General features: G+C 52.2%; 8 protein-coding genes across 8 annotated transcripts; 6 read left to right on the forward strand and 2 right to left on the reverse strand.

The window, feature by feature from the left end:
- Positions 1–798: 798 nt before the first annotated feature.
- Positions 799–10,190, forward strand: CPAR01_10239 (uncharacterized protein; the record flags this gene model as incomplete). The annotated part of the gene is made up of 2 exons (XM_060494500.1): positions 799–10,115; positions 10,175–10,190. The coding sequence occupies 2 exons, from the start codon at positions 799–801 to the stop codon at positions 10,188–10,190; spliced, it is 9,333 nt and encodes a 3,110-aa protein (XP_060346682.1).
- Positions 10,191–10,283: 93 nt separating this feature from the next.
- CPAR01_10240 (uncharacterized protein) lies at positions 10,284–13,925 on the reverse strand (the record flags this gene model as incomplete). The annotated part of the gene is made up of 8 exons (XM_060494501.1): positions 10,284–11,989; positions 12,059–12,158; positions 12,231–12,331; positions 12,481–12,511; positions 12,570–12,781; positions 12,890–13,343; positions 13,569–13,644; positions 13,684–13,925. 8 exons carry the CDS (start codon positions 13,923–13,925, stop codon positions 10,284–10,286), a joined length of 2,922 nt encoding a protein of 973 aa, XP_060346683.1.
- Positions 13,926–14,015: 90 nt separating this feature from the next.
- Positions 14,016–16,367, reverse strand: CPAR01_10241 (uncharacterized protein; the record flags this gene model as incomplete). Its single annotated transcript, XM_060494502.1, has 3 exons — positions 14,016–14,163; positions 14,212–16,268; positions 16,326–16,367. 3 exons carry the CDS (start codon positions 16,365–16,367, stop codon positions 14,016–14,018), a joined length of 2,247 nt encoding a protein of 748 aa, XP_060346684.1.
- A 17-nt stretch (positions 16,368–16,384) lies between these two features.
- Positions 16,385–17,010, forward strand: CPAR01_10242 (proline rich protein 5MeD; the record flags this gene model as incomplete). The annotated part of the gene is made up of 2 exons (XM_060494503.1): positions 16,385–16,408; positions 16,444–17,010. The coding sequence occupies 2 exons, from the start codon at positions 16,385–16,387 to the stop codon at positions 17,008–17,010; spliced, it is 591 nt and encodes a 196-aa protein (XP_060346685.1).
- Positions 17,011–18,594: 1,584 nt separating this feature from the next.
- Positions 18,595–19,719, forward strand: CPAR01_10243 (uncharacterized protein; the record flags this gene model as incomplete). The annotated part of the gene is made up of 2 exons (XM_060494504.1): positions 18,595–18,842; positions 18,912–19,719. The coding sequence occupies 2 exons, from the start codon at positions 18,595–18,597 to the stop codon at positions 19,717–19,719; spliced, it is 1,056 nt and encodes a 351-aa protein (XP_060346686.1).
- Positions 19,720–20,207: 488 nt separating this feature from the next.
- CPAR01_10244 (exosome complex exonuclease RRP43) lies at positions 20,208–21,245 on the forward strand (the record flags this gene model as incomplete). The annotated part of the gene is made up of 1 exon (XM_060494505.1): positions 20,208–21,245. One exon carries the CDS (start codon positions 20,208–20,210, stop codon positions 21,243–21,245), a length of 1,038 nt encoding a protein of 345 aa, XP_060346687.1.
- A 376-nt stretch (positions 21,246–21,621) lies between these two features.
- Positions 21,622–22,219, forward strand: CPAR01_10245 (uncharacterized protein; the record flags this gene model as incomplete). Its single annotated transcript, XM_060494506.1, has 2 exons — positions 21,622–21,931; positions 22,011–22,219. The coding sequence occupies 2 exons, from the start codon at positions 21,622–21,624 to the stop codon at positions 22,217–22,219; spliced, it is 519 nt and encodes a 172-aa protein (XP_060346688.1).
- A 735-nt stretch (positions 22,220–22,954) lies between these two features.
- On the forward strand, positions 22,955–24,817 carry CPAR01_10246 (rab protein geranylgeranyltransferase component A; the record flags this gene model as incomplete). Its single annotated transcript, XM_060494507.1, has 3 exons — positions 22,955–23,028; positions 23,149–24,272; positions 24,477–24,817. The coding sequence occupies 3 exons, from the start codon at positions 22,955–22,957 to the stop codon at positions 24,815–24,817; spliced, it is 1,539 nt and encodes a 512-aa protein (XP_060346689.1).
- Positions 24,818–25,149: the final 332 nt, after the last annotated feature.

Below are 25,149 nucleotides of genomic sequence, written 5' to 3' on the forward strand. Positions count from 1 at the left end.
AAATGTACGAGTCATCCGAGTTATCCGCGCAAACCTTCATTAACAGTGAATAACTTTCTCAACTTACTCTCACTACCCCTTCAAAGTAGGTACATCGATCGCAACCGGCCATGCAATGACCACCGCCTCAACCCGACGTCTCTGTAGCTTGTGACACACCCATGGATCCACGTATGGCGTATGGAATTAGATCTACTCCTTTCATTTCCTCCCACAAAGCACTCACATGGAGTATCGGCTGGCTGCCGAGCCACAAGGCATTCTATCCTCTGCGTCCTATCTCGATCGGTTTGCCCGATGAAGACATTCAGTAGGCGATCAAGGCAGGACAGACTGATCTGGGTCTTGAAGATAACATCGCATGTCCATTCCTGTCAGTCTTAAGAGCCTCCCAACAATCGGCTAACATGAATCCCATTGTCCTCTTTGCTATGGAAACGGCTGCTTGTGGCCCATCTGCAAGCGGGCAATCAGATAGCAATGACTTGGCGATAGAGGAAAAGCTAGTTGATGTGGTCGAGGTGGTCAAAGATCCGCCCAGACATCCCCGCCTGGATTTTACCGAAAAGATTTGAACGCATGTAGAATGGCCGTTTCGACGATCACTCTCAATTAAATCGCTCTTGCTTCCATTTGATGCCTCTAGCTTTTTGTCCTTAATGGAGGAGGCGTGTCACTCAGGTCGCGGAAGATTGGTATTGGGAAGAGTGGTTTTGGGAAGACTTTTGGGAGCTTTCCTATCTTTCGCCCATTAAGGACCGAGCCTTGGGTTCTAGAATACCCAGTCCTTGAATGAACATGTCAAAAATTTCGGGCTTATGGCGGCTCATCTTGCCGCCGCTGTTCCTAGGAAGCAGCAGCCTGGCCCAGTCATGCCTCGAGGCGCTCAACAATAATCAGGTCGACGCATGTGTGTGCTACTCCCTAGAATACGTCGTCAGTTACGTCGCCTACATTGCTGTTTCTACATCATACACGTCAAATTGCGAGGCTCTGCCCACGATCTCAGCCACCACATCCGCCACGCCTCAGATTCTAGAGAGTAACCCTGTAGGTGGCAACTATTCAGGGTACGTGACAGTCAGCAATGGAGTTTACACAGGAACAGACATCTTGGCCGGTCCCACTACGAGAGCAGTTCTGGGACTCGATGGATCAGGGACATTGGTAGTGGAGGATCCGCCTTCGTATACAACAGTTTCACGAGGCGGTACGGCAACAGTCAGCCCTGGATCACTTCCGAACTCTGTCAACTCAACAAGCTTTCTGACTACGAATCCCATCACGGCACCACGAACCATTCTCGTCGCCAACCCCACGCCGGGAGCTTCCACAGCTTCTCAAGGAACTGTAGTCGTTGCAGTGCCTGATCCAAGATTATACAACACGAGTACACTCGCTTACACTGGGTCCGATCCCCTAGACGCAACTCGTACGACCATTTCAACTATTGCAGAGTCTGGCTTTATTCCTGGCACCTACGTTGTCGCTGTCGCCACGACGGCAGTACCAGATGTGTCCTACGATGTTTCTACGGTTGCGTACACTGGAACAGCCGTTATTTCAGGCCCAACCGTAGTGTCAGTCATCCAACCCACGGACGGGAGTGGTCGAGGAACTGTAGTGATAGGAGTCCCGTCGACTGGAGTTCCCCCTCCTCAGGTGACGTCGATAGTTCCGTACGAGGGCATGAGTTCAATTACAGGATCGACGACGATTCTCAACAGGCCCTTCGATGGCACTGTGCCGGGAACCGTCATAGTCGGACTGCCACCAGCATCTTTTATCACCCAGACTGTGCTCTTCACGGGCAGGGAAGTCCTTACGGCCCCAATCACTATCACGATAGCACCACCAAGCGGCTCTCAACGTGGTACCGTTGTCATCGGAAGTCCATCAGCCACGTTCCTGGCAAGCTTCGTTCCTTTTACAGGGTCTACCCAGGAGAAACTATCGGTGATCCAGCCTACAGGCACATCTCCGGGAGTTGTAATCATCGGGCAGCCCGAAGGTTCCAATCCAGATGTCGAAGATCCCACGTCTGCCGCCTCGGCGCCTCAAGTAACGCCGACCCAATTTGTTACGTCGATTGTGACCTACACTCCGGCCTCAGATGCTCCGAACACACCATCGACCTTGGCTGTCACAGATGGTACGGTTATCATCGGGTTGCCTCGCATCGTCTCCCCAGCTGCGACTGGCTCGGACTCTTTTATCACTTCGGCAAGAAGAGGGCCCTTTGTCACCTCTACTGTTGACTTCACTCAAGGCGTGGACTTGCCGACAACTGTTGATCCTGTGGGAACCGTACCTGGAACGGTCTTTGTTTATGCCTCATTGAGAGGTGGAAATTCGGCAAGTCCGTTCGTTACTTCCGAGGTCGTGCTGCTTGGAACAGCGGCTGGCTCAGCGCCTACGACCATCTCCGTTGTTCAGCCAGCCAATGGACTGCCTGGAACCTTGATCATTGGCAGACCAGCCATATTTGTGACTTCGACTGTCTCTTGGACAGGGTCGGTTCCTTTGGCATCTAGGACAACACTTGCAGTCGTGGTCCCCTCAGGAAATAGCCCCGGCACGGTCTTCGTTGCGGATCCCGCGGTTTTGGGAAGACAATTCTCAACGTCCTACGTTCGAATCTCTGGTACCCAGGAAGAGGGCGCTGCAACAACGTCAACTCTGATACCAGGCCAGGGCACTTCGCAGCCAATTATCGTCGATGGAGTTCCTGATGACTCCGTAACTTCTACAATTGACTTCAGCAGCGCAGATATACTTACGACAAGAACCACACTTTCGACTTTGCCGCCGAACGGACTGGCACCAGGCTTCATTATTGTAGCTGACCCACCAACCTTAGTGTCTACAGTAACCCCCGAGGTAACAAATGGGGCTTCTGTTGTCCTTCAGCCCGACTTTGTCACCTCAACAGTCTTGTATGAGGGCTCGACTACATCTGTTCTGACCAGTGTCCAGCCTTCAGAAACCAACAGGGGTACAATCGTGCTTGCAGTACCCTCGGTGGCCTCGTCATCAAGGCCTGGCGAAAGCCAAGTGTCGAAAGTGAACGATCCAAGCGTGGCTCTGGCCTCATTCGTTACTTCGACGGCTGTCAGTCTTGATAGCTATTCTGTTACATCAAGAACTACAATCTCGACAATTACTCCTGATGTTGAGGCCTCTATACCTGGAACGTACGTTGTGGCCTTGCCCAACGCCTACATTACCTCGACTGTGCCGTGGACTGGAGCAATACTCTTGTCAACCTCGACTACGCTCTCGACCATGCCACCTTCCGACTCTCAGCCGGGCATTGTCGTCGTGGCTGCTCCGAATGCGATAGACTCATCTACATCTCAGCCAGTGAGTAGCGATACAGCCCCGCAGCCGGTTTCTACAAGCAATGCTGCCCCAGGAGACTCAGCTACGCCGCTTCCTGCCACCCAGCTATCAGCCCAGACGCTTTTTGCAACCTCGACAGTACTTTTGGCGAGCAATCTTAGCATCTCATCAGCAACCACTTTGACTACACTTCAAGGAGACCCGGGTTCACCATCCACAGTACTGATTAGCGTTCCTGTTGCCACCGAGACCTCCATCGCGAAAGAGACACTGGGAGCCACTTCGAATGGATCTAGGCCACCTAGTGACTTGGAATTTGGAACCCCATCAACTCCTGCAGGCAATCTCATCTCGACAGCCACGCCCACTAACTCTTCACCATTGACAACTGCTCTCGCCAACTCTGTAATTGGTTCTGTCGTTACTTCAGACATTTTCTACAGCGGAACCGACCCGCTCACCTCGCCAATCCCGCTGACAACTCTCTCTGCTGGCCTAGGCAGTCTTTCGACCGTGATACTGCTCCAACCATCATCGGCCGCTGGCTTAATTAGCAACTCTGCAGGAGGTTCCGGCTCTAGGTCGCTGGAAGCTGTGTCGTCGTTGACGACCAATAGCCCACCAAGCCCAACTACCGTTGTCCTTGTTCAGTCTGGAACGACAGTTTTGCTGCAGGCTTCTTTTGTCACATCTACTTTAGATGCGGGCAGTAATTCCTCAGACGGCTCTCAAGGGCTTGCTCCTGTTTCTACGATCCTACCGAGCGCTGGTGAACCAGGTACTGTTTTGCTAGGACGGCCACCAGCGATAGCGTCATCGACTACAAGCAAGAGCTCGTCGTCAGAATTGAGCCCAGAAAACACGCCTTCCGCACAACTGTCAAGCTCATTAGGTTCCTCCGCAGTTTCTACCATACAGTCCCAGGTCTCAGACCCCCAAGACCTTACGAGGAGCTCGCAGACCGACTCAGGTCCAATAAGCACCTCTTTGCAAAGCGACATAGATAGCATAGCTTTCTCGACTGTTGCTAGCACGGCAGCCCCAGCAGACTCCAGCGCCACTAATGCAGCTTCTTCTGGGCGCCTTTCCAATCAATCCCCCTTTGGCACAGTCCCAGACTCGGCGGTGACGATTCCTGTTGCTACAGTCTTCGTCGACTACACGGGCACCGGACTTCCAAGGGAGTTTTTGACGCTTAGAACGACTTCAGGGACCGTCATAGTTCAGAGACCTCGACCTCTTACAACTGTAGAAACATACATTCCTGGAAGCATCTCCACTGAATTTCTCACAATCATTCCATCTGGCACCGAGCCTGTCACCATAGTCTTCGGAATTCCATCACCGGCGGGCACAACACGTGTCCTGATCTCTGGCCCAGAGGTTGTTAGCGTGGGAACGCCGTCAAGCACAACCTTGGTTGACACACACACCTCTGTGGATCCCCAAATAGCCGTTAGTAGCCCGACAAGCACAACGACATCGGCATCTCAACAAGATGCTCCAAGTCTGCCTTATTCCACGTCAACCGCCATATCTACTTCGATGGATCCAGTTTCCCAGAGCTCCTCCAAGCCTCCTCCTTCCGGAAGTACAACTTCCGTGGCCGTCGCTCCAGGTTTCCTCTCCCCAGGAACTGTCTTTACTTCGAGTTCAACTTCGACGTCCCCAGCCTTGGAAGCGACTTCGTCTGTGAGTCAGACTTCTGCAGGACTTACAACAGACTCGTCTAATCGGATTCCAACAACTTCTTCATCCCTGTCTTCTGGCCCCGATAATATTTCCTCGTCCGTTAATCCTAGCATAGACACTCTCGCACTGTCTGCAATCATTTCTCAAGTATCCGGAACTTCGTCGATCGTAGATTCGGCCTCGAATGTGCCCTCACCTACAGCGACTCAGTTACAGGAATCCTCGTTGACTACATCAACAACTTCGCCTTCCATTAACACGTCAACAACAAACGCGGATACCGCGCTTGCATCGGACCCCATTTCCGCTTCGAGTACCTCATCTCCTGCTTCTGATACCGTTCTTTCAAACCCGCTTGCTTCGCCCACACCCACATCTCAAAGCACTGGAGCAGGATCCAATACCTTGAGTCCTGCTAGCTCAGATGTCTCAAGTTCGGACTCAGCCTTAGGGGTTTCTGGACTGTCCGGCATCTCAATCTCAGACACGTCCGCCCAGTCCTCATTGAGTTTGTTACTTCCGGTCACAGCTGATTTCAGTCTGGTTAGCCCAACTTCCCCGACTGAAATATCAACATCTGCAGAATCATCTCTTGGATTATCCGAGACTACTTCCTCCCAGGGGGCTTCAGTGTTATCGACACCTGTTCCTGTTCTTGGAAGCACTTTTAGCACAGAATCCCCGACAACTAGCACTCTCTCAGTAGCGCCGGCTGTACTTTCAACAGAAACTTTATCCCTCTTTGAATCTACTGCCACAACAACAAGCTCTCCTGGCTCATCAGCAAGCTTTCTTGCAAACTCCCTATCAGGCGGTGGTACGAGTAGTACCAATGTACCCACTTCAGTGACAACCCCGGGCCAGTCAAGCGTACCTCCTTTCGCATCTATATCTGACACCCTCTCTTCATCTGGAAGCACAAGCTTGTCGTTTTCAGCCACCACGGAGACACCTATTGACACGAGGATCTCTTCAGCTGCTATAGAAACCTCCTCGATTATCTTGCCCGCCGGCTCGAGTCCTTTGGCCTCCTCTGCTATAGACATTGAAAGTAACACGGCGGCTTTGTCTTCTTCTGCTTCTTCCAGCGTAGTAGAGTCACAGACCTCAACGTTGACGGAAATTACAGCCGGCTCATCGGCCAGCTCCGAGCTTTCAACTCAATCTGAGTCTTCGATCAGCTCCACCAGCACCGAACTTTCTACGCCTTCTGACCCAACGATCTCATCCTCGGCACTTCTCAACATTCTAAGTACCCTGTCATCGAGCGCAGTATCACCTTCCACTATTGGTCCTTCATCCTCGGGCGTGTTCACCTCTGCTGAAGCAGATCCGACAACCTCAACGATTGACACCGTTTCTGCCGACTCAACATTTCAGGACACGACCTTGACCTCAACCTCTGTAATCTCACCTGGCTCTACCCTCTCCTCGTCCAATTTAAGCAGGATTTTAGACTCCAGTAGTCTTTCTGCTTCAGCCACACTATCTGAACCTAGCTTGGTGAGCCCAACGGCAACCTTTGTGACATCTGTGGTTGTATTCACAGGGACTGAATCCCTTACGGGCACCGGCCTGGTCCCTCTCACCACCATTTATCCAAGCAATGGCGACGCACCGACTGTGATATTTGGTGCGGCTAGAAGACTCTTTGCTTCCGTTGCTGTGCCGTACTCTGGTACAGGGATCATTACTGGACCTCAGCAAGTGAGCATCGTGCTGCCAAGCGGTTCAGACTCACTAGTGCTGGGGACGATTGTCTACGCAACACCGGACCCTCTGGTCACGTCCGAGGTAGACTACACTGGAACAGGCACCCTCACTTCGCCTCTGCCATTGACCACTATCTACCAGTCCGGCACAGTCCCTGGAACCATCGTTTTGGCGAGGCCGGCTAGCTTTGCTACATTTGGAACCAGTTCTGCTGTCGTTTCCAGTGCTTCGAGCGAGTCGTCCTCCCCTGTTGTGTTAAGCACGACATTGCAGTCTACGAGCTCGGTTGAAAGCATTTCATCACTGGAAACTAGCTCTTTTTCCACATTCATTTCTCCTCTAGGCTCTGCCTCGACTTTTGTTTCCCCTGAAAGCTCTTCGGGATCGAGTGATGATTCCAAGCCTATCGCCTCAAGCTTGCCTACTGTTCTAGCTGAATCCAGCACATTGAGCGAATCACAGCGAGGATCAAGCAGCCTCGTAGCGGTTTCCCCACCAACTTCATCTGATAGTTACAGCTCGATGTTCGGCGATCTGAGCTCTTCCACAATCATTTCGAGTTTTCCGGTTGGTTCTATTTCAACCCCAGAGTTGCCAACTTTTACCGCAACATCAACGGATGACAGCCTCCCAACTAGCGTCAGCATTGTTCCGGCGTTTCTAGGCACATCTTCGAGCTTGACAGACGATCCAGTTGTCTCGACTTTCACAAGCGATAGTCTTGTTTTCTCAAGCCGGACACCAACATCAACTGATTTAGGAACCACTGCAGTCCAGGCAACTATATCGCAATCATCTGGAACAAGCATTGGTGTGTCTTCTTCCAACACTGTTGAGTCGAGCGACTTGACAGCTTCGTCTCTCTTGGTAGCGTCTTCAGCTGCGTCCTCTTCTGATTTCAGTTCAGCCACTGGAACTTCTTCTGTCGATTTCACGGCTTCCATCGAGTTTCCTTCGTCTGTGAATAGCGGCTCTTCATCCGAAGGTACCATTCCAACGGTTTCCTTCATCTCCGATCAGACCTTGGTCTCTAGCTCAGCTCCACCAGCATCTGCCTTCTACGACAGCGTTCAGATACCCTTCACAGGCACTGATCAGTTGCCTACTCCGATCCCCATCAGCACAGTGCCTCCGAGCGGAAGCGTCCGCGGAACTATCGCTTACGCCGCTCAGTTCCTCACTTCAACAGTATCAGGTACTGGTCAGTCTACAGTCACCCTCTTCACAATCCAGCCTTCTGGAACACAGGCTGTTGGGTTGGTAGTCATTGCAGTTCCTACCTTGCTAGTGTCGTCGACGGCGTCTTCTGTTCCATCTGATAATGGAGGAACGTCTACCAGTGAGATCAGCTCTGATACATCAGCGACTTCGTCCGCAACTTCGGTAAATGCGGTATCTTCCGTAGCTGAGTCGAACTCCATCAGCTTGAGCGGAAGCACCAGCAGCACTGGAACTCTCGAACCAAGCACAATTTTTGAGTCAAGTAGCGTGGCGACGACGTCCAGCGAAGTCGAAAGCACAAGCACCATTAATCCCGAAGCAATAAGCACAGCCTTCGCTTCTCTGCTTACCACCACCGATTCGAACTCCTTAAGTGACGTTGCTTCGACATCTGATATTGGCAATCTTCAGAGCAGCAGTACCTCCCTTGAGGCCCTTAGTACCGACACAAGCGCAGTGACTTCGAGGACCATCGGGTCAGAAGCCAGCAGCTCCACTTCCATCGATGCGACCTCAACTGAAGCCAGCTTCTCGATCTCTCCCACTGTCTCGAACCTGTTTAGTGAGTCGCTCATCACGACAGCAAGAGCTGAATCCAGCAACAGCACCCCAACGACTAGCAGCACAAGCGACTTTGAGGCAACTTCCACAGCGCTTGTTTCTCTGATATCTACCATCGATCTCAGCTCCACGTCTGGCTCGTCCAATACAGCAGATGTCACTACCTCAGCGTCCAGCGCCTCACTTACGGTAACCACCGGTTTGACCACAAACACTGAGATTTCTTCGGCAGCTTCTTCCAGTCTTGTTTCGGAGACAGCCAGTATTTCTCTTGAGATTACCACCTCCACTAGTGACACTCCAAATACATCAGAGAGCTCGCTAATAGATGGTTCCTCTTCTCTCCTGTCGATAGGCACTGGTACGATTGCCTCCTTTTCTTCGGATTCTACAAGCAGCGATATCACACCAGCTACTTCAATTCCTTCCGAGACTTCCCAATTCTCGACCACGTCAACATCAGCGGATGCTGCTTCTTACGTCACCTCGCAACTCATTTATACCGGCCCATCTTCACTATCTGAGCCTCTCCCATTGAGCACTATCCAGCCAACGAACGGATCTCCAGGCACCGTTATCTTGGCTATTCCAGCATCTTTCTATGTCACTTCGACTTTGATCTACACCGAAGGCGACTCCTACATCATTCCGTCTGCCATTAGTACAGTTGCGCCTTCCGGAACGGCTAAAGGCACCGTCATCTTCGCCGCTCGCTACGCAGTGGTTAGAGTTGCGTACTCGGGCACTTCAATCATCACGGAACCTATCCCCATCGCCACATACCCGGGCAGCGGAACAGTCCTTGGTACCGTTGTCTATGCTAATCCTCCATCAACCTCAGCAACATCAGAGCCATCTTCTGCTACCTCAACATCTACAGACTCCCTTGACGCGTTCGATCCTTCAGCCACCTCGACTTCGTCAACTTCTTCCGGCGTAGGGGTCCCTTCTACATCGTCCAGTAGCTCACTCCTGTCTACTGTGTCTTCCTTGTTGGAGAGTTTTACCGGATCGTCGACTTCTTCGAGTGACACATTCACAGTAAACCCTGACACACTACTACTAAGTTCTACCCCTGTGTCGACGACAGATGAGCCAGCAATGACAAGCGGCTTATCTTCTGAGATTTCTTCATCAACATCAACATCATCATTATCATCAAGTGATTTCACAGGCCCCGTAGCTTCTTCAACTTCGTTCACAACTAGCTTAGATGGTCAAGAGACATCATCTGCCAGTGCATCATCGGGCGAAGAGTCAAGCACTTTGATCACTGAATTCACCCCAACATCAATCCCTTCATCATCTCTGTTGTCTTCAAGCTCCTCGGAAACTATTGGTCTCGATACCTCGTCGCCTACCAGTACATCTGGCAGTACTTTACCTGGCGTGGAAAGCAGCACATCGGTCATCTCAGAAAGCGACTCTGCTCTTCTCAGTCCAACATCCTCATTGGACTCAGAGTCTACAACGAGCAGTAATTCACAATCGCCATCGGCTACGTCTACTCCTAGTCCAGCTACCACTATCATATCGACAAGCGATTCGGCAAATGAAACCTTGACCAGCTCCTCGGCGGCAGTTTCGTCATTAATCTCAAGTACAGCAACGACGCTTGAGCCTGACACCCTAATTTCAAGCTCAGCCAATCCTTCCTCTAGTGAAACTTTTACTTCAACGAGCATCTCAGCTTCAGGCCCGAGCCCATCATTTATATCGATTTCTTCTCAAGATTTATCCTCATCCTTAAGCACTCAGAATACAGCAGAGATCAACACCTTACTGTCTACGTCTATCGTATCTGCAATTACGGCCACAGAGACAAGTTCCTCAACATTGGAATTGACCAGCTCATCAGGGGTTTCATCTGCATCAAGCTCAACTGCTACGTCTGATCCGTTATCGTCCATCACCAGCACCGCGTCCTCGTCAGCTGCGGACTCTTCAAGTACCCTGAGTAGTGAGAGCTCTGATTTCATCACTTCGAATTCAAGTGTTACCGTCAATCTTGATACGCTAGCTTCCTCAACTACCCTCCCAACAAGTGAGGATATCAGTTCCTCGACCGCCAACGGAGCAGATTCATTGACACCAACCCCAACATCGACCTTGCCGCAGTCAACTTCAATCAGTCTAACGCTGGAAATCACAGCCACTACGTCTGAGAGCTCTTTGACTGACTTTTCGTCTTTGAGTGTGACGGTTGATCCGAACAGTCTGCTGTCTACATCATCAAGCCCATCTACAGAGCAAGGCTCGAGTTCCACGGATATACTTGAATCGTCCTCGTTAATTCCACAGTCGTCTGCGAAAGTAAATTCATCTACAGCTTTGGACATTTTGGACACTTCTTCTGGTTCTCCCACCAAATCCAGTACCATTACTGCGACTTCCGTCAGCTCAACATCAAATGTTGCCTCCTCCTCTTCAGATGTTTCCAGCACTATAGCCGCTTCGTCCAGCCTTACAATCAACCCGGATAGCCTACTGCCAACTTCGCAGAGCACTTTGACTGAAAGTGCATTAAGCACCTCTGAGAGTGTCTTGCTGTCGTCTTCAAGTTCTACGGCTACGTCTACTATTAGCTCCACGGAATCTCCTTCTTCAGTTACAATTAGTATTTCGGTCACTGAATCAACTTCAGTGAGCTCGCAAGCAGGCTCTGAAGAAATTGCAACCACACCAACACTTTCCTCTGCTAGCATATCCACGAGTAGCTCTGAGTCTTTTTCTTTCACGGTCGATCCCGCAACTCTACTTTTAAGTTCGACAACTTCAAGCTCTTCAGAGAGTGGTTCCCTATCGCCATCGAGCTCTATCGCTAGTTCCAACGAATCTTCCGTATCCTCATCAACCAGCACTTCTACTGTCATATTAACTTCTCCAACTACCCAATCAAGCTCAGATGAAGCCGCATCCGTAACATCTACATCCTCGTCCGTTACCACGTTTACGTCTCCATACTTATCTCCAACGATTGGACCCGCTAGTCTTGTCACGACGTCCACCGAATCACCGACTACTGGTTTGACGTCTTCCCTTTCCTCGTCAATTTCGGATCGAAGCTCTTCACCCGAACCCAGTTTCGAAAGCTCAGTCGAGGCCTTGTCTAGCTTATCACTTTCCTCATCATCAACCTCGACCGGGCTGTCTCTATCTTCGAGCCCCCCATCAGTTGATCCAGCGAGTTTGGTTTCAAGTTCGGAATCATCTTCCTCGAGCTTATGGACATCCTCCGTCAGCTCAACCACCGGGATCACAATCACATTTTCAAGCTTCAATTTACTCCCATATTCTGCTTCTTTCACCACTACGTCATCCAGTGCGACAACCACTGCAGAATCCCCAACTTCTCTGTCACAGTCATCGTCAGCGAGCACTACAAGCACCTCTTCGTCAATATCTTTGTCGTCGTCGTCGACCTCTCCGACTGCGCCAGAAGTCGTTCCTTCGACCTCATCTGATTTGTCAGTCAGCTCGTCTACCTCTTCAGCATCTTCAAGCCCAACGGTCGATCAAGCAACGCTACTGCCTACTTCGGAGCCATCATCGATCAGCACGTCCATAGATCCAAACTCCCCGTCTTCGTCTTCGATCGCGCCGGATGCGACTTCTTCAAGCTCATCTGACTCAACGTCTATTTCAATTACTTCATCTACGTCTTTGAGTTCAACAGCCGGTCAAGATACGTCGCTGCCTACATCAGAGTCTTCGTCGATGAGCACTTCGACCTTCTCCTCATCGTCATTAGCTTCCTCTGTGCTTTCATCCAGCTTCGCCTCTGAGCCTGCTACTACTCCATCTGTAACATATGTTTACACGACCATATTCCTCACAGCTTCAGACTCGCCAGACTCAACTATCATTGCTTCAATCGGACCGAGCGGTACTCAAGCTGGCACTATAGTCGTCGGAAGACGAGCACAATTTGTTACTGTAACTCGCCCATACAGTGGGACCAATACTCTGAGCGGCGGTGCAACTATTGTCAGCATCGTGCAACCGCAAGATGAACAGCCAGGAACAGTCTACGTTGAGACAACTCCAAATGCGGCACCCTTGACTTCCACGTCAACATCTACTGACCTCTCGCCGGGGTTGTCGAGCTCAATATTCTCAAGCTCTTCGACCTTCGAGCCATCCCTAAGTACTTCGTTTACTGGCACCAGCACCACTTCTACAAGTACGACTGATACTGTCGAGCCGAATACCTTGCTGTCAAGCACGAGTGCCGCTTCGACAAGCTCGCCTTCTAGTTTAGACTTACCCCCGTCGTCCTCCACTTCTCAGCCATCGTCGACTTCTGCTAGCACTTCTGAGTCGACTAATAGTGTGTCTTCCATATCAGTTTCAAGCACACCTTCAAGTATCAGCTCAAGTAGCCCCTCAGGACCATCTTCCAGCATCTCCAGTATCATATCGTCAAGTACAGCCAACACAGCGGAAGATGATACCTTACTCCCGACCACAAATGTGTCCTCAACGAGGGCCTCATCTAGCTCAGAGCCCCTCTCATCAGGCTCAATGTTACTGTCCTCGTCTGAATCGACAGTAATATCTTCGTCGACCTCAAGTAGTGGCTCCAGCCAACTCTTCCAGAGCAGTTCGAGTGACCTTCCAAGTGCCTCTTCTACTGTTATTTCATCCACGTCGGGCCTGAGTGTCGATCCCGCGTCTTTGTTGTCGACATCATTGACTCCATCGTCGTCATCAACAACAAGCACAACTGAATTGTCTAGTTCAAGCTCCGTCGATTCTTCCAACACTTTCGCGACCGCGAGCGTCGCAAGCACATCCTCGACTTCTACGGGCAGCTCCGCGTCGTCAAGTACCACAGTCAATCAGGCCACCTTACTGTCGGCCACCACTAGTGCTTCTTCGGCATCGACTTCAGGATCAACTAACAGCTCGACCGCATTCGCTTCTTCGGATTCTTCCAGCGCGAGTCAAACTTCAAGCTCATCAACTATAACGACTCTCTCGCCGACGCCCACGTCTTCAAGCATTACGGCTGACCAGGCTAGCCTGCTACCGACTACCTCAAGTGGTTCTTCAACGTCAACTTTAAGCTCAAGCACTTTAGATGTGACTTCGTCGTCGACTTCTCCCTCAAGTCTCTTCAGCACAAGTCAGGGCTTATCGGCGACCGCGAACATATCATCGATGCAGATTGCATCCGGCCTCTTGTTAAGCGATTCTTCCTCCACAGCCCCGACCTCGAATGCTGCTACGTTGCTTTCGACATCAAGCAGCACCTCAGCGGGCCTGAGCTCAAGTTCCTCTAGCTCGATATTGGCTTCTTCCACATCGTCGATCAGTAGCCCTGTTTCCCAACCGACGTTGTCTTCAAGCGGCCTTTTCGGCAGCTTCTCGTCAACTGACTTATCGTCACCCATCCCATCATCTACTGGCTCTACTTCTTTCAGCGTGTCTGTCAACCCTGCCACATTGGTACCTACGGTTTCTAGCGCTTCGACGAGCAGCTCTCAAAGCACTTCGTCATCAGTAGGCATCTCTTCTAGTCCTGCTTCATCTGCATCTACGTCCAGCAGTATTTCAACGCCGCCCAGTAGCTCCTCGTCAATCACCTCAAGCACATCATCGTCAGCCAGCCAAACGACGAACGCCGCCACGCTACTTCCCACAAGCGGTAGTACAACAGGGCCCTCTTCGAGCAGTTACAGTAGCAGTTTTTCTCCATCTTCTAGCTCTGCAGTCAGCTCAAGCTTCACTTCCAGCGGTACTGCGTCGAGTAGTAGCTCGCTCAGCAGCTTTGCATCTGATAGTCCAACCGCCAACGCCGCCACACTACTCCCGGCGACAAGCAGCGCAGCAGGGTCACCTTCAAGCACCTCGGCTAACAGCCCGTCATTGTCCTCGAGTTCAACGTCCAATGTGGGCTCCACTTTCAGTAGTACGGTCCCCAGTACTACTTCTTCCATCAGCGCAACAGTCAGTCCAGCTACGTTACTGTCACCGAGCACCAGTTCAACAGCGGCACCTTCGAGCAGCTCCGCAGTCAGCTCTTCACCCTCTTCCAGCTCGTCAGCAAGCTCATCTACATTTAACCCTACTAGCAGTACTACAATTACGACTAGTAGTCTCCCTGGCACGTCTTCTTCTCCTTCTTTGTCTTCTTCATCCAGCCCAACAGTCAATGCAGCCACGTTCCTATCAACGACCAGCAGCGCTTCTACGAGCAGTCTTTCAACAGTCTCATCTTCATCTTCCAGGGCAATAACAAGCTCCTCACCAAGTGCAACGAGTAGCTCTTCTGTAGGAACTACCTTGTCCTCGTCTACTTTATCGAGTCCGACATTTAACGCGGCTACTTTGATATCCACCTCCACTATTGGGACTCTGACGAGCAGTGTTTCCGTCATCAGCTCGTCGTCAAGTGCCACAGCAAGCTTCTTAAGCTCAGCTCCTAACAGCAACATCACTTCTACGGATACGAGCAGGTTCTCGAGCAGCTTATCAACAGGCACTTCGTCTTCTTCAAGCCCGACAGTTGAAGCGGCCTCATTGGTGTCCACTACTAGCAGTGCGTCTACAAGCAGTAGCTCATCCACCAGCTCAACATCTCCCACCTCTGCCAGCTCTTCGATCTCGGTATCCACTAGCAGTGGCACTACTACCACCCCATCATCTAGTGGCTCTGCTCTCAGCTCGTCTCCCACTTCTTCGAGTGTGACGGTCAACGCAGCCACCCTGTTATCTACAGTAAGCTCCATAACGAGCACCTCGACAAGCACCTCGACGACCAGAAGCTCGATATTTAGCACGGCATCTCTGAGTAGCACTTCAAGCAGCTCTTCGAGTGGTTCTCCGAGTAGCTCTACCGCTTCACCCACGGCGAACCAAGCAAGCCTGCTTTCCACATCTAGCAGTGCCACTACTAGCAATTCTGCCACCAGCTCTACTGCCAGTATTTTCACTACCAGCAGTATATCCCGTACCTCTGCGTATTCATCTACAAGTGTCACAATCAATCCCGCGGCTCTGGTTCCCACAACAAGTAGTACAGGCAGCAGCAGCAATAGCGTGACGAGTAGCAGTTCTTCCACGAGTAGTAGTAATAGCTCGAGCAGCATCCCTTCAAGCACCTCATCCTCGAGTGTCGCTGTCAACGCCGCGAGCTTGGCGTCAACTACAAGTTCATCAACATCAACCACGAGGATATCAACGTCGTCTTCACTCTCTTCGAGCTCTGGTAGCTCTTCCTCGAGCACAGCCGTAACCTCGTCATCTTCTACATCGTCTATAAGCTCTTTCTCGAGCTCCTCTTCAAGCTCCTCCGCCAGCGCTGCGCTCAACACATTGCTAAGTTCGTCGAGCGCCTCCACGTTCTCGACCTTGACAAGATCGTCGTCTTCTTCGACGACTTCACCTACGTCCAGCAGCGTCAGTGTCCAGGCAAACACGCTGGCGTCAACTAGCTCGAGCCCAAGCAGCACATCCACATCGGCAACCACGACAAGCACACTTGGCTCGACTTCATCGTCCACTGTGCTGAGCTCATCCTCCTCCTCACGGACTAGTACAACGTCGACATCGTCTTCAAGCTCGACTTTCAGCTCAAGTTCAAGCTCAAGCTCGACTTCATCTTCATCCCGCACAACCACTTCAACAAGCAGCTCTTCCAGCTCGAGCAGCAGTAGCACAAGCACTTCCTCGACCTCTTCCAGAGTTGTCGCCTCAGCCACACAAGGCCCCGCATTCTCATGTCCTACTACGGGCTTCCTGATTCAGTCCCTGACCCTGTTTTCACTGAACTTGGCTACTGGAGAGCGAACCCAAATCGCCGACAACATAGGTGGAGACTCAACGCGCAACATCAACGCCTTGGGCTATAATGCAAGAGAGGACTACCTCTATGGTATTTCCCAGAACGAGGCTGCCACCGACTTCAAGATCATTCGCATCCTGGCCAACGGCACGGGTACGTATGTCGCTACGGTCAACAAGCTCACAACCGGCCTGTTCAACTCGGGTGACATCGACGAGAACGGCCAGTATTGGATCTCTACTGGTGGTGCCGACTTCTATCAGTACAACTTCGCTCCTGGCACCACAAATTACGGAGGTCTCGTCACTAGTGGCAAGCTCACCGGTACCGGCGGTTACACAATCGGTGACTGGACTGTCGTTCCTGGCGTCGGAGGCGGAGATCTATGGTCCGTCGGCGTGAGCAATCAAGTTGCTTACTTATTGCGTTGGAGCCGGACTACCCACGCATTCACAGTGGTTCGCAACTTGGGCAACCTCACAGGAGCAACTGGGACTACGGTGCCTTTCTGGGGTGCGAGCTACGCAACCACAGATGGCTACCTTTTTGCGGTGGAAAACGGCAGTGGGCAGATTTGGCGTATTGCTGTCGATGGCTCTTCAAACCCTCTGAGGTTGAAGGATGCACCAGTCAGCAGTCGGAACGATGGTGCCAGATGTCTGGATTCCGGTGCCATTGTTGTTAGTGGCTAAGCGTGGCTTGATGTGTCCCTGGGTCGTTTATTCCTTCTTTATTTTTGCGATGCCTTCTGAAATACTTAAGCTAAAATCGTGTCAGCGTTTATTTGTTTCTCTGGGGTTAGTAAAAAATGGTAATTCTAAAGACGAATCAAAATACCGAGTTAATAAATAATGTTAAATCTGTTGAACGAACTGTCTCAGATCAGACTGCTCAAGACTACCAGCTCCTAAGAGTCGATTTATGCTGTCTTGAAGGCTCCATTGCCGCAGCGCATCCAATGGTATAAATGAGACCTTGTTGCCGGCAGAAAAAGCTGAAGCAACCAAGCCACCTGTAGTCACACAACGTGCCGAATTGAGCTAGCTGGCTCCCAGAAGCCAAAATGGCATCGACGTTTCCCAGCCGTGGCGAAGACTAAGCTGTTTCACTTAGAGGCCCTAGGCCGGTGCTAGCAGGAGGCAAATAGGGATCATTCACTGCCAGGCGTCATCTCCTTGCACATATACTTATTTGTATACGCACGAAAGGGTATCTCAGGACGGACGGTTCCTGTGATGAAGTAAAATGACTACATGTAATGTGAGGGCCCAAATTGGTGTGGCTAGCCGCAACCCCGGCATATACTTTGACACAAGATACTGGTTGTTCAGAGTAACGAGTCGACGAGTTAGCTCTTTAACATGGGCTCTCAAAAACGGACGTCCAAGAGAGGGCTTTCATAAAGAAGGTCTAGCTCCAAGGTTTACGGCTGTAGGATGGGCAAGCAACCTGCGTTGTCGCGAGCCACAGCGATCAGTGCAAAGTGCTGCGTACAAGCTGCAAGTAATTAATCCCCAGATTCGCCATCCCGCATGGCTGATATAGACTTTTGGGTCATATCACAGACCAACGTCAGTTATTAAGCTTCAACTTGGTTGCGGTGGCCTTGAAGTTTCCCAAAGTTCCACCGAGTCAAGACCCATGCTAATTTTGGCACCGATTTGGCACTAGATAATCGTATTCTATCAGTAGTTACTCATCACAGGGATCGCAAGGGATCCCAGCCCGCCTTAAATTGCTTAAAATGCATCCCCAAGCCAACTAAAACCTGTGAAAAATGACGCTTTACGCTGTAAATCAGGCTTGGCTAAACATCCACGGTCGCTACGAACTCTGACGTCGCTGGTTCCGCACAACAACTTGATTTTTTCTCTGCCCTCCCCCATCCTCAGTATTCTGGCCCATTGGGTAAGAGTCAGTCATACCAACAAAAAATTATATCACACCGGGGTCACCGGATGTCACGCCATATATAGCATTGTTTGCCTACGCCCTCTCCACTGCGAAAATCGCCAAGATGCCAAAAGAGGAGGAAAAAAGGGGGTTCGCCGTTCAAATTGGGTAGGACCCGGAGGAGACTTACATGGGGTCTCCACCGCGGATTGACCGTTACACTGCCGCAAGCCGAGGCTCGGGACGAGAGAATGAAGAACTACATAGTCGGCGGGGGCTCCTCGCTGGTTTTTTTGGTTTCCATTTCGTCTCTTCAGTGCCATCGCTGAGAGCATTCACATTCGTTTTCGACATTCGTTCTTTTTGCTGATTCTGGAGTCAAGATGAGCGCTGTCACCAAGTTTGGGTTCGAGTTCCAGACTGCCACTATCAATGGCGTCGGGTACAACTACATCCACGCCGAGCCTGCGGGCAAGGTGGTAGGGACGATCTTCCTCATCCACGGGTGGCCCGACATGTCCCTGGGATGGCGCAACCAGATTCCTTACCTCCTGTCCAAGGGCCTCCGGGTCATTGCTCCTGACATGATGGGTTACGGAGGCACTGATGCTCCCGCCGACGTCAACTACTAGTAAGTCTCTTACACCCAGTACCTCACCTCAACGAGGAAAGCTTGGCGAAGACTGACCGACCCAACCAGCACATTCAAGCGCGCCTCAGATGACATTGCTGCTCTCGCCAGCCACCTCGGCCTCTCGCGCATCATCCTGGGCGGCCACGACTGGGGCGGAGCGGTCGTCTACCGCGCAGCCCTCTGGCACCCGGAGCTGATCTCGGCCTTCTTCGTCATCAGCACCCCCTTTGCACCGCCCCGTCTGGCCTACGTCGACCAGGCCACCGCGCTACCCACGCTGCACTACCAGCTGCAGTTCCGCACCGACGCCGTCCAGAACTACATTGGCCTCGGCGACGTCCAAAACGCCACCCGCGTCCGCCAGATCCTCAACACAATCTACGGCGTCAAGCTGCCCAGCGGTGCATCAGCCTTCAACTCCAGCGGCGCCGGGTTCGACTTTGACCTTCTCGACGGCGTAACGACGGACACGCCGCTGTTGAGCGAGGAGGAGCTCGACTACTACGTGGAGAACTACGCCGGTAGTGATCCCTTTAACAGGACGCTCAACTGGTACCGTACCGGCGAGCTCAACTGGCAGGACGAGCTTGCGCTCATCCCTAGCAACGCTACGGCGTACACGGCCAAGTACTCGCAGCCTGCGCTGTACATCGGCGGTTCGCTCGACTCGGCGCTGCCTCCCATCTTGTCGACCGGTATGGAGACGTACTTCGACAGCTTGTCAAGAGGCGAGGTGAATGGTACGCATTGGGTCATGTGGGAGAAGCCCGAGGATGTGAACGGTTATGTTGGCAACTGGCTGAGCAGCTCAATATTGGGCAACCTGAGTCTCGGTGTCAATGTCACGGCTGGAAGCGCTCTGGCTTTGCTGTGATCGGTGACATGTCGGCGGAGGAGGGTCTTGCCTGGGAGTCGCATGGCAAGGACAACGATGCGTATGACTATGAAAATCAGTATATAATAGAAGCATATTACCATTGTACAAATGATTATCCAGAACATGCCGCTGTGATGGTTGAACGCAATCAATCGATCGATTTCATGTCCTGAAGTCGTCAACACTGCAAGGAAAAGTATAGTGGGGTGAGGGATGTGCGATGATGCAGCTGCAGGAAGGGACCATCCGTTCACTGCAGCCCGGGCAGGGCCTGGAACTGGACGCTGGCAGCGCTACCTAGGTACATGCCTAGGTACCTTAGTCGAACCCCACCGGAGCCACTGACGCCGACCTCCGACTCCACTCAAAATTTCCAGCTCTCACTTCATCCCACCTCAGACAAGTCCGAGGCCATCCTCCAGATCGTTTGCTCTTCAATTGAGAGGATTCTCTGCTTTCCCGTTGTTCCGAAAGATATTACGACAATGGCTACCTCTAAGGGCCTTCCTCGCGATACATTCGCCAAGCTCTCCCCTCACCCCTTCCTCCTCGCAAACCTCCAGCCTCCCGCGCCCGCCAACGCTGCCAGAAGCAACGGCCGCGCACCCAACGAAGCCCGAATTCCCAATGTCAACACTTCCAGCTTGACCCATGCCAATGGAAGCGCCGTTGTGCGGACGGGCGATACAACTGTCATCTGCGGTGTTCGCGCCGAAACACTTCTCGCCTCCGACATCCCCAACTTCCGCACCGCTGCGAATCTCGACGATGAAAACGGCATGCCCAGCTCGGAGCTGAAGGACTACGACTTGCTCGTGCCCAACATCGAGCTCGCCACAGGCTGCGCACCGCAGTTCCTCCCCGGCGTACCTCCCACAACACTGGCACAGACCCTGAGCACGAGAGTTTATTCACTGCTGCATTCCTCCAACCTCGTCGACCCGGAGGACCTGAGAATATGGTACACCCGCCCTGCCGAGAAGGCCGAGATGGAGGGCGATGATGGAGACGACAAGATGGATGAGGACGAGGACGAAGAGAAATCTGAGGGTGAAAGGGTTGTCATGGCATACTGGGTTTTGTACATCGACATCTTCTTCATCTCGTTCGATGGCAACCCCTTCGACATTGCCTGGGCTGCTATCCTGGCTGCCCTTCGCGACACAACGATACCCATCGCACGATGGGACGCAGACCGCGAGATGGTCGTCTGCTCCCGAGAGAGCCCCAAGCCCCTGACGTTGCACGGCTTCCCTATCGCCTGCACAGCTGGCGTCTTCACAGGCAAAGAGACGACGGATCGGCCTGCTGCCGGCAAGTTCTGGACTCTGGTCGACCCGGACAGGTTGGAGGAGAGTCTATGTGATGAAGAGGTAACAGCAGTGGTGGACCGAAGCGAGGGAGAGCCGAAGGTATTGGCGATATCAAAGCATGGAGGAACCGTACTGCAGCCGCAGCTCATACGGGAGTTTGTAGGTGTTGCAGAACGGAGATGGGAGCAGTTTTACAAGGCCATGGCATGAAGATAATGATACCCACCAAAAGGAAGACATGAAAATCCAAGACGTTTGGGAAAAGGAAGCCGTTTCCTCTTATGTATCCTCAGGTTGTGCTCTACCCGGCCAAAGACTGCAACCGATCCCCCCCTATCGTGAGCTTTGATGACCCAGCCGCCTTTCACCCACCAGCCGCCTTTGGTGCGGTCCGGGTGAAGATGAAAGCGCATACCTACTTGAGCCCCTCAACTTCCATTATCTTTTCTCTGACACGATCTTCTGAAGCTGCTAAGCCTCTCTCTTCACATCACCTTAAAAAATCAGCATCACTTGAGGGGGGGAAATAATCATCACCACTTTCTGGAAATTTTGCTTCAGACACACCAAGCATCATCATCCAGCAATGGCCAATCTTCATTCTCGAATCCAGGAGGCCTCGAAGGAGGAACTCGTCCAGATCCTCAAGGCTGTCTGCAGCTTCACCGACACCCACTACCACGTCAAGAGCGTCCTCGACTACCTCGACGACAAGAAGCAGTCGGAGGCCGCCGCCGCCGCCAAGCGTCGCCTGTCTACCCGCGCCTCCTTGTCCAACAAGAGCTGGGCCCAGCCGCTCCCCAAGACTGTGAAGCGCAACATCAAGATGTGCGAGCTGTGCGAGCTGCCCTTCGTCGAGAAGGAGAACACCAACGAGTCTTGCCTGTCTCACTATGGTAAGTTGCGATCCATCCGAGACGTTCCCTGTTCAATGTGGAGTGAAAGTATGCTTACGAACTGCGTTCGACGCAACAGGCAAGTGGCTTCTCGAGTGCGAGAATGAACACGAGGTCTGGTTCGCGGATCTTGACAAGGCCGGCGAGAAGTTCACTTCCAACAAGGAGGCCATGTGCATCGTCGACTGCTGCAACAGCCAGCGTGGCGCCAGCAAGGGTTGCGTCAAGGCCAAGCATGTCGCCTTGGTCCCTGATGTCGACACCAGCGAGGACTCTTCCGACAACTAAAGGGTTCACCGACAACACGATAACGAGACATGATTATGATACCACAAGGGCATTACAATTTGGGGGTATAGGTCTGCTTGATTTTACAGAGTCGTCGGTACCTGAATAAGGTGTCGCAGAGTGCGCCAGGAATTGTTACGAGGCATCAGAATAGGTCAAAACATGTTTTCACTAGCAGACAGGAAACAATCAATAGGGATTGACAGTAGTCTGGTTTACTTGTTTCGGTTCATATAATCAACTTAGCAAAGAAAACAGAGCTTCGTCATCTCCCACAAGGATCGAGCCAAAGTCTGCGAAACACGGAACGCACAATGAGCGTGCCGCGGTGAAGATATGTATTCCACAATTCGAGCCACCTTTTCAGACTTTATTCCAAGGCAGTAGATACTAGGGAAATTCCTTCTACCGCCCGGCGCCGAGGAAGCCTAATGAAAGGCCCTCATGAGCCGCGAATCTACTGAATGTTGACTCGCGGCTTGGTTACCGAGCGGATGATGAAGGAAGGAAGAAACCAGAGCAAGTCGCGCTTTCCTCGCGATGAAAATTTAGGCGAGCCAGCTACAGTGCCGAAATACAGTGCCCGCTGTGGCTTTCACACACTTCAGCCTCCGTTTTCCAGAGTTCCCCACCATGGAGCCCCATCGTCAATCTTCCTGGTTCCAACCTCAGCTCTCGACTTCTACGCAAATTTTCCCTCCTCGCTCTTCTTTCGACCTTACACTTTCCAACACCATGGAATCGCTGGCCGAGCAGACGTGGGATGTTATACTCCACGGCACTGGCCTGCAGCAGTCGCTGCTAGCCTTGTAAGCTCTCTTCCTGGCCTCTCTTTTTCTTTTCCCAGCCCAACTCGTCGTCGTCTTTCGGCATCGTTGTTTCTTGAAAAAGCCTCGATCTGACTGACGCAGTCTCGTCTGGTCTTGAAGAGCCCTCTCGCGGTCAGGAAAGCAAATTCTGCACCTCGATCCCAACGAGTACTATGGCGGCCCCGAAGCCGCCTTCAGTTTGCAAGAGATTGAAGAGTGGGCGACTGCGAACGCTGCTCCCGCCGACGATGTCGCCGGATCACCGCGCGTCTTCTCGTCAGTGACGGTGAGCAAGCCCGAGGTAGCAACGGGTTCCGGACCTTCACTCTCTTTCCCGAGAGCCTACTCTCTCGCTCTCGCGCCGCAGATCATACACACCCGCTCAGAGCTGGTGAAGCAACTCGTATCGTCGCGCGCGTTCCGACAGATCGAGTTTCTCGCCGTTGGGTCCTTCTTCATCTACACCCCACCAGCTACCGGTAGCGGGATCGAAGCCGGAAAACCGAGCCTTGTGCCCATCCCCTCAACCCGCGAAGCCGTCTTCTCCACAACTGCTATCCCCGGAAGGGCGAAGCGGTCGCTGATGAAGTTCCTCAAGTTCGTCTTCGACTACAACTCGGAAGACAACAAGGGCATATGGGCTCCACATGCCGACAAGCCTCTGTCGGAGTTCCTGTCGTCGGACTTCAAGCTGGACACCGCTCTGCAGACCTACGTCGTCACGCTTACCTTGAGTCTGGACGGCAAGGTCACAACCAAGGACGGCTTGGCCGCTATCCACAGGCACCTCTCCTCCATGGGCGCCTTCGGGCCAGGCTTCGCTGCTGTGTACCCCAAATGGGGCGGTCTCTCTGAGATCGCGCAAGTCGGTTGCCGCGCTTGCGCCGTCGGCGGCGCAGTCTACATGCTAGGCACGGGCACGAAAGCTACGCGCCAGCTCGACGAAGCCCAGGAAGACTGCGCTCGCTTCGAGGTCGACTTAACCAGCGACGTCACGGTGAAATCCCGGACGTTCTTTCGCGGCGCAGAGGGGATTGCCTCCGGCGGCCAGCGTGTGAGCAGGTTGACTGCAGTCGTCAACTCGCCGCTCTCGTCTTTGTTCGAGGCTGTTGGCGAAGGATCGCCTACACCAGCTGTAGCAGTCATTGCATTCCCGGCCAACTCCATCGCCGATGTTGCATCAGCATTCCCCATTTACGTCTTTGCTCATTCGAGCGAGACTGGGGAGTGTCCAACCGGACAGAGTAAGTTCAAACATCCCCCTATTTCTCCCTATTTTAAGCCCTCCATCGTACACATGATGATTTCAGAAAAAAACTTATCTACATTGCCTGAGCTTTTGCTCTGACGTAAACTTCTGTGAAACTGATTGTACACATTTTCTTCACACTTTGACCTGCAACTACCTCGTATAGTTTTGTCACACGACTAACAAGGTCACTGTTTAGGCGTTCTCTACTTTGTCACTCCAATGACACCAACCTCACCCGAAGCCTTGGAAAAGGCTTTGGCTTCGTTGCTTTCTGCCCTCGGCGATGGCGAGCACAAGTCACAGGCGATCTACAAGGTCGCGTACCAACAGGCACATGCGGCTGCGTCAAATTCCGCAGATGCATCAGACGTCCTCCCTAGCCTGCCGCTCGATCTTGCCTTCAGCGACACGGCTCTGGAGCCGGTCAAGCATGCCTGGACGAAAGTCATGGGTCCGGCGGCCGAGAATCCCGACATTGTCTACATGAAGTTTGAGGATCGGGAAGGAGTTGGCGATGAGGAGGATGTCTACGAATAGTCTAGCTTTTCCAATGAGTGCACGTAATAATGAACCTCAATGACATCTTCAAAATCAAGAACTTCTTCTGGTGAATGTAGCTAATGTGTGTTCGATGTTTAGCAAGTCTTCTGCCCGTATGTGATCCCAATTCCTCGAGATGGCAATTCCAAGTTCCCAGATTCTCCACCAGACCGATCGATACCTTAGTCCTTAGATGACTGGATTCGCCTTCTCACTTCGAGAAGAACCCCCTTCATCCTAATCCGGAAAACCAAATGTGTCGCAATGTAAAGCTGGCAATCAAAGACGCAGAAAATGTCAAACGAACCTCCCTCCCCGAACGAAACTTT

The sequence above is a fragment of the Colletotrichum paranaense genome (assembly GCF_030867605.1).
Source record: "Colletotrichum paranaense strain IMI 384185 chromosome Unknown Scaffold_8.1, whole genome shotgun sequence".
NCBI classification, from domain to species: domain Eukaryota; kingdom Fungi; phylum Ascomycota; class Sordariomycetes; order Glomerellales; family Glomerellaceae; genus Colletotrichum; species Colletotrichum paranaense.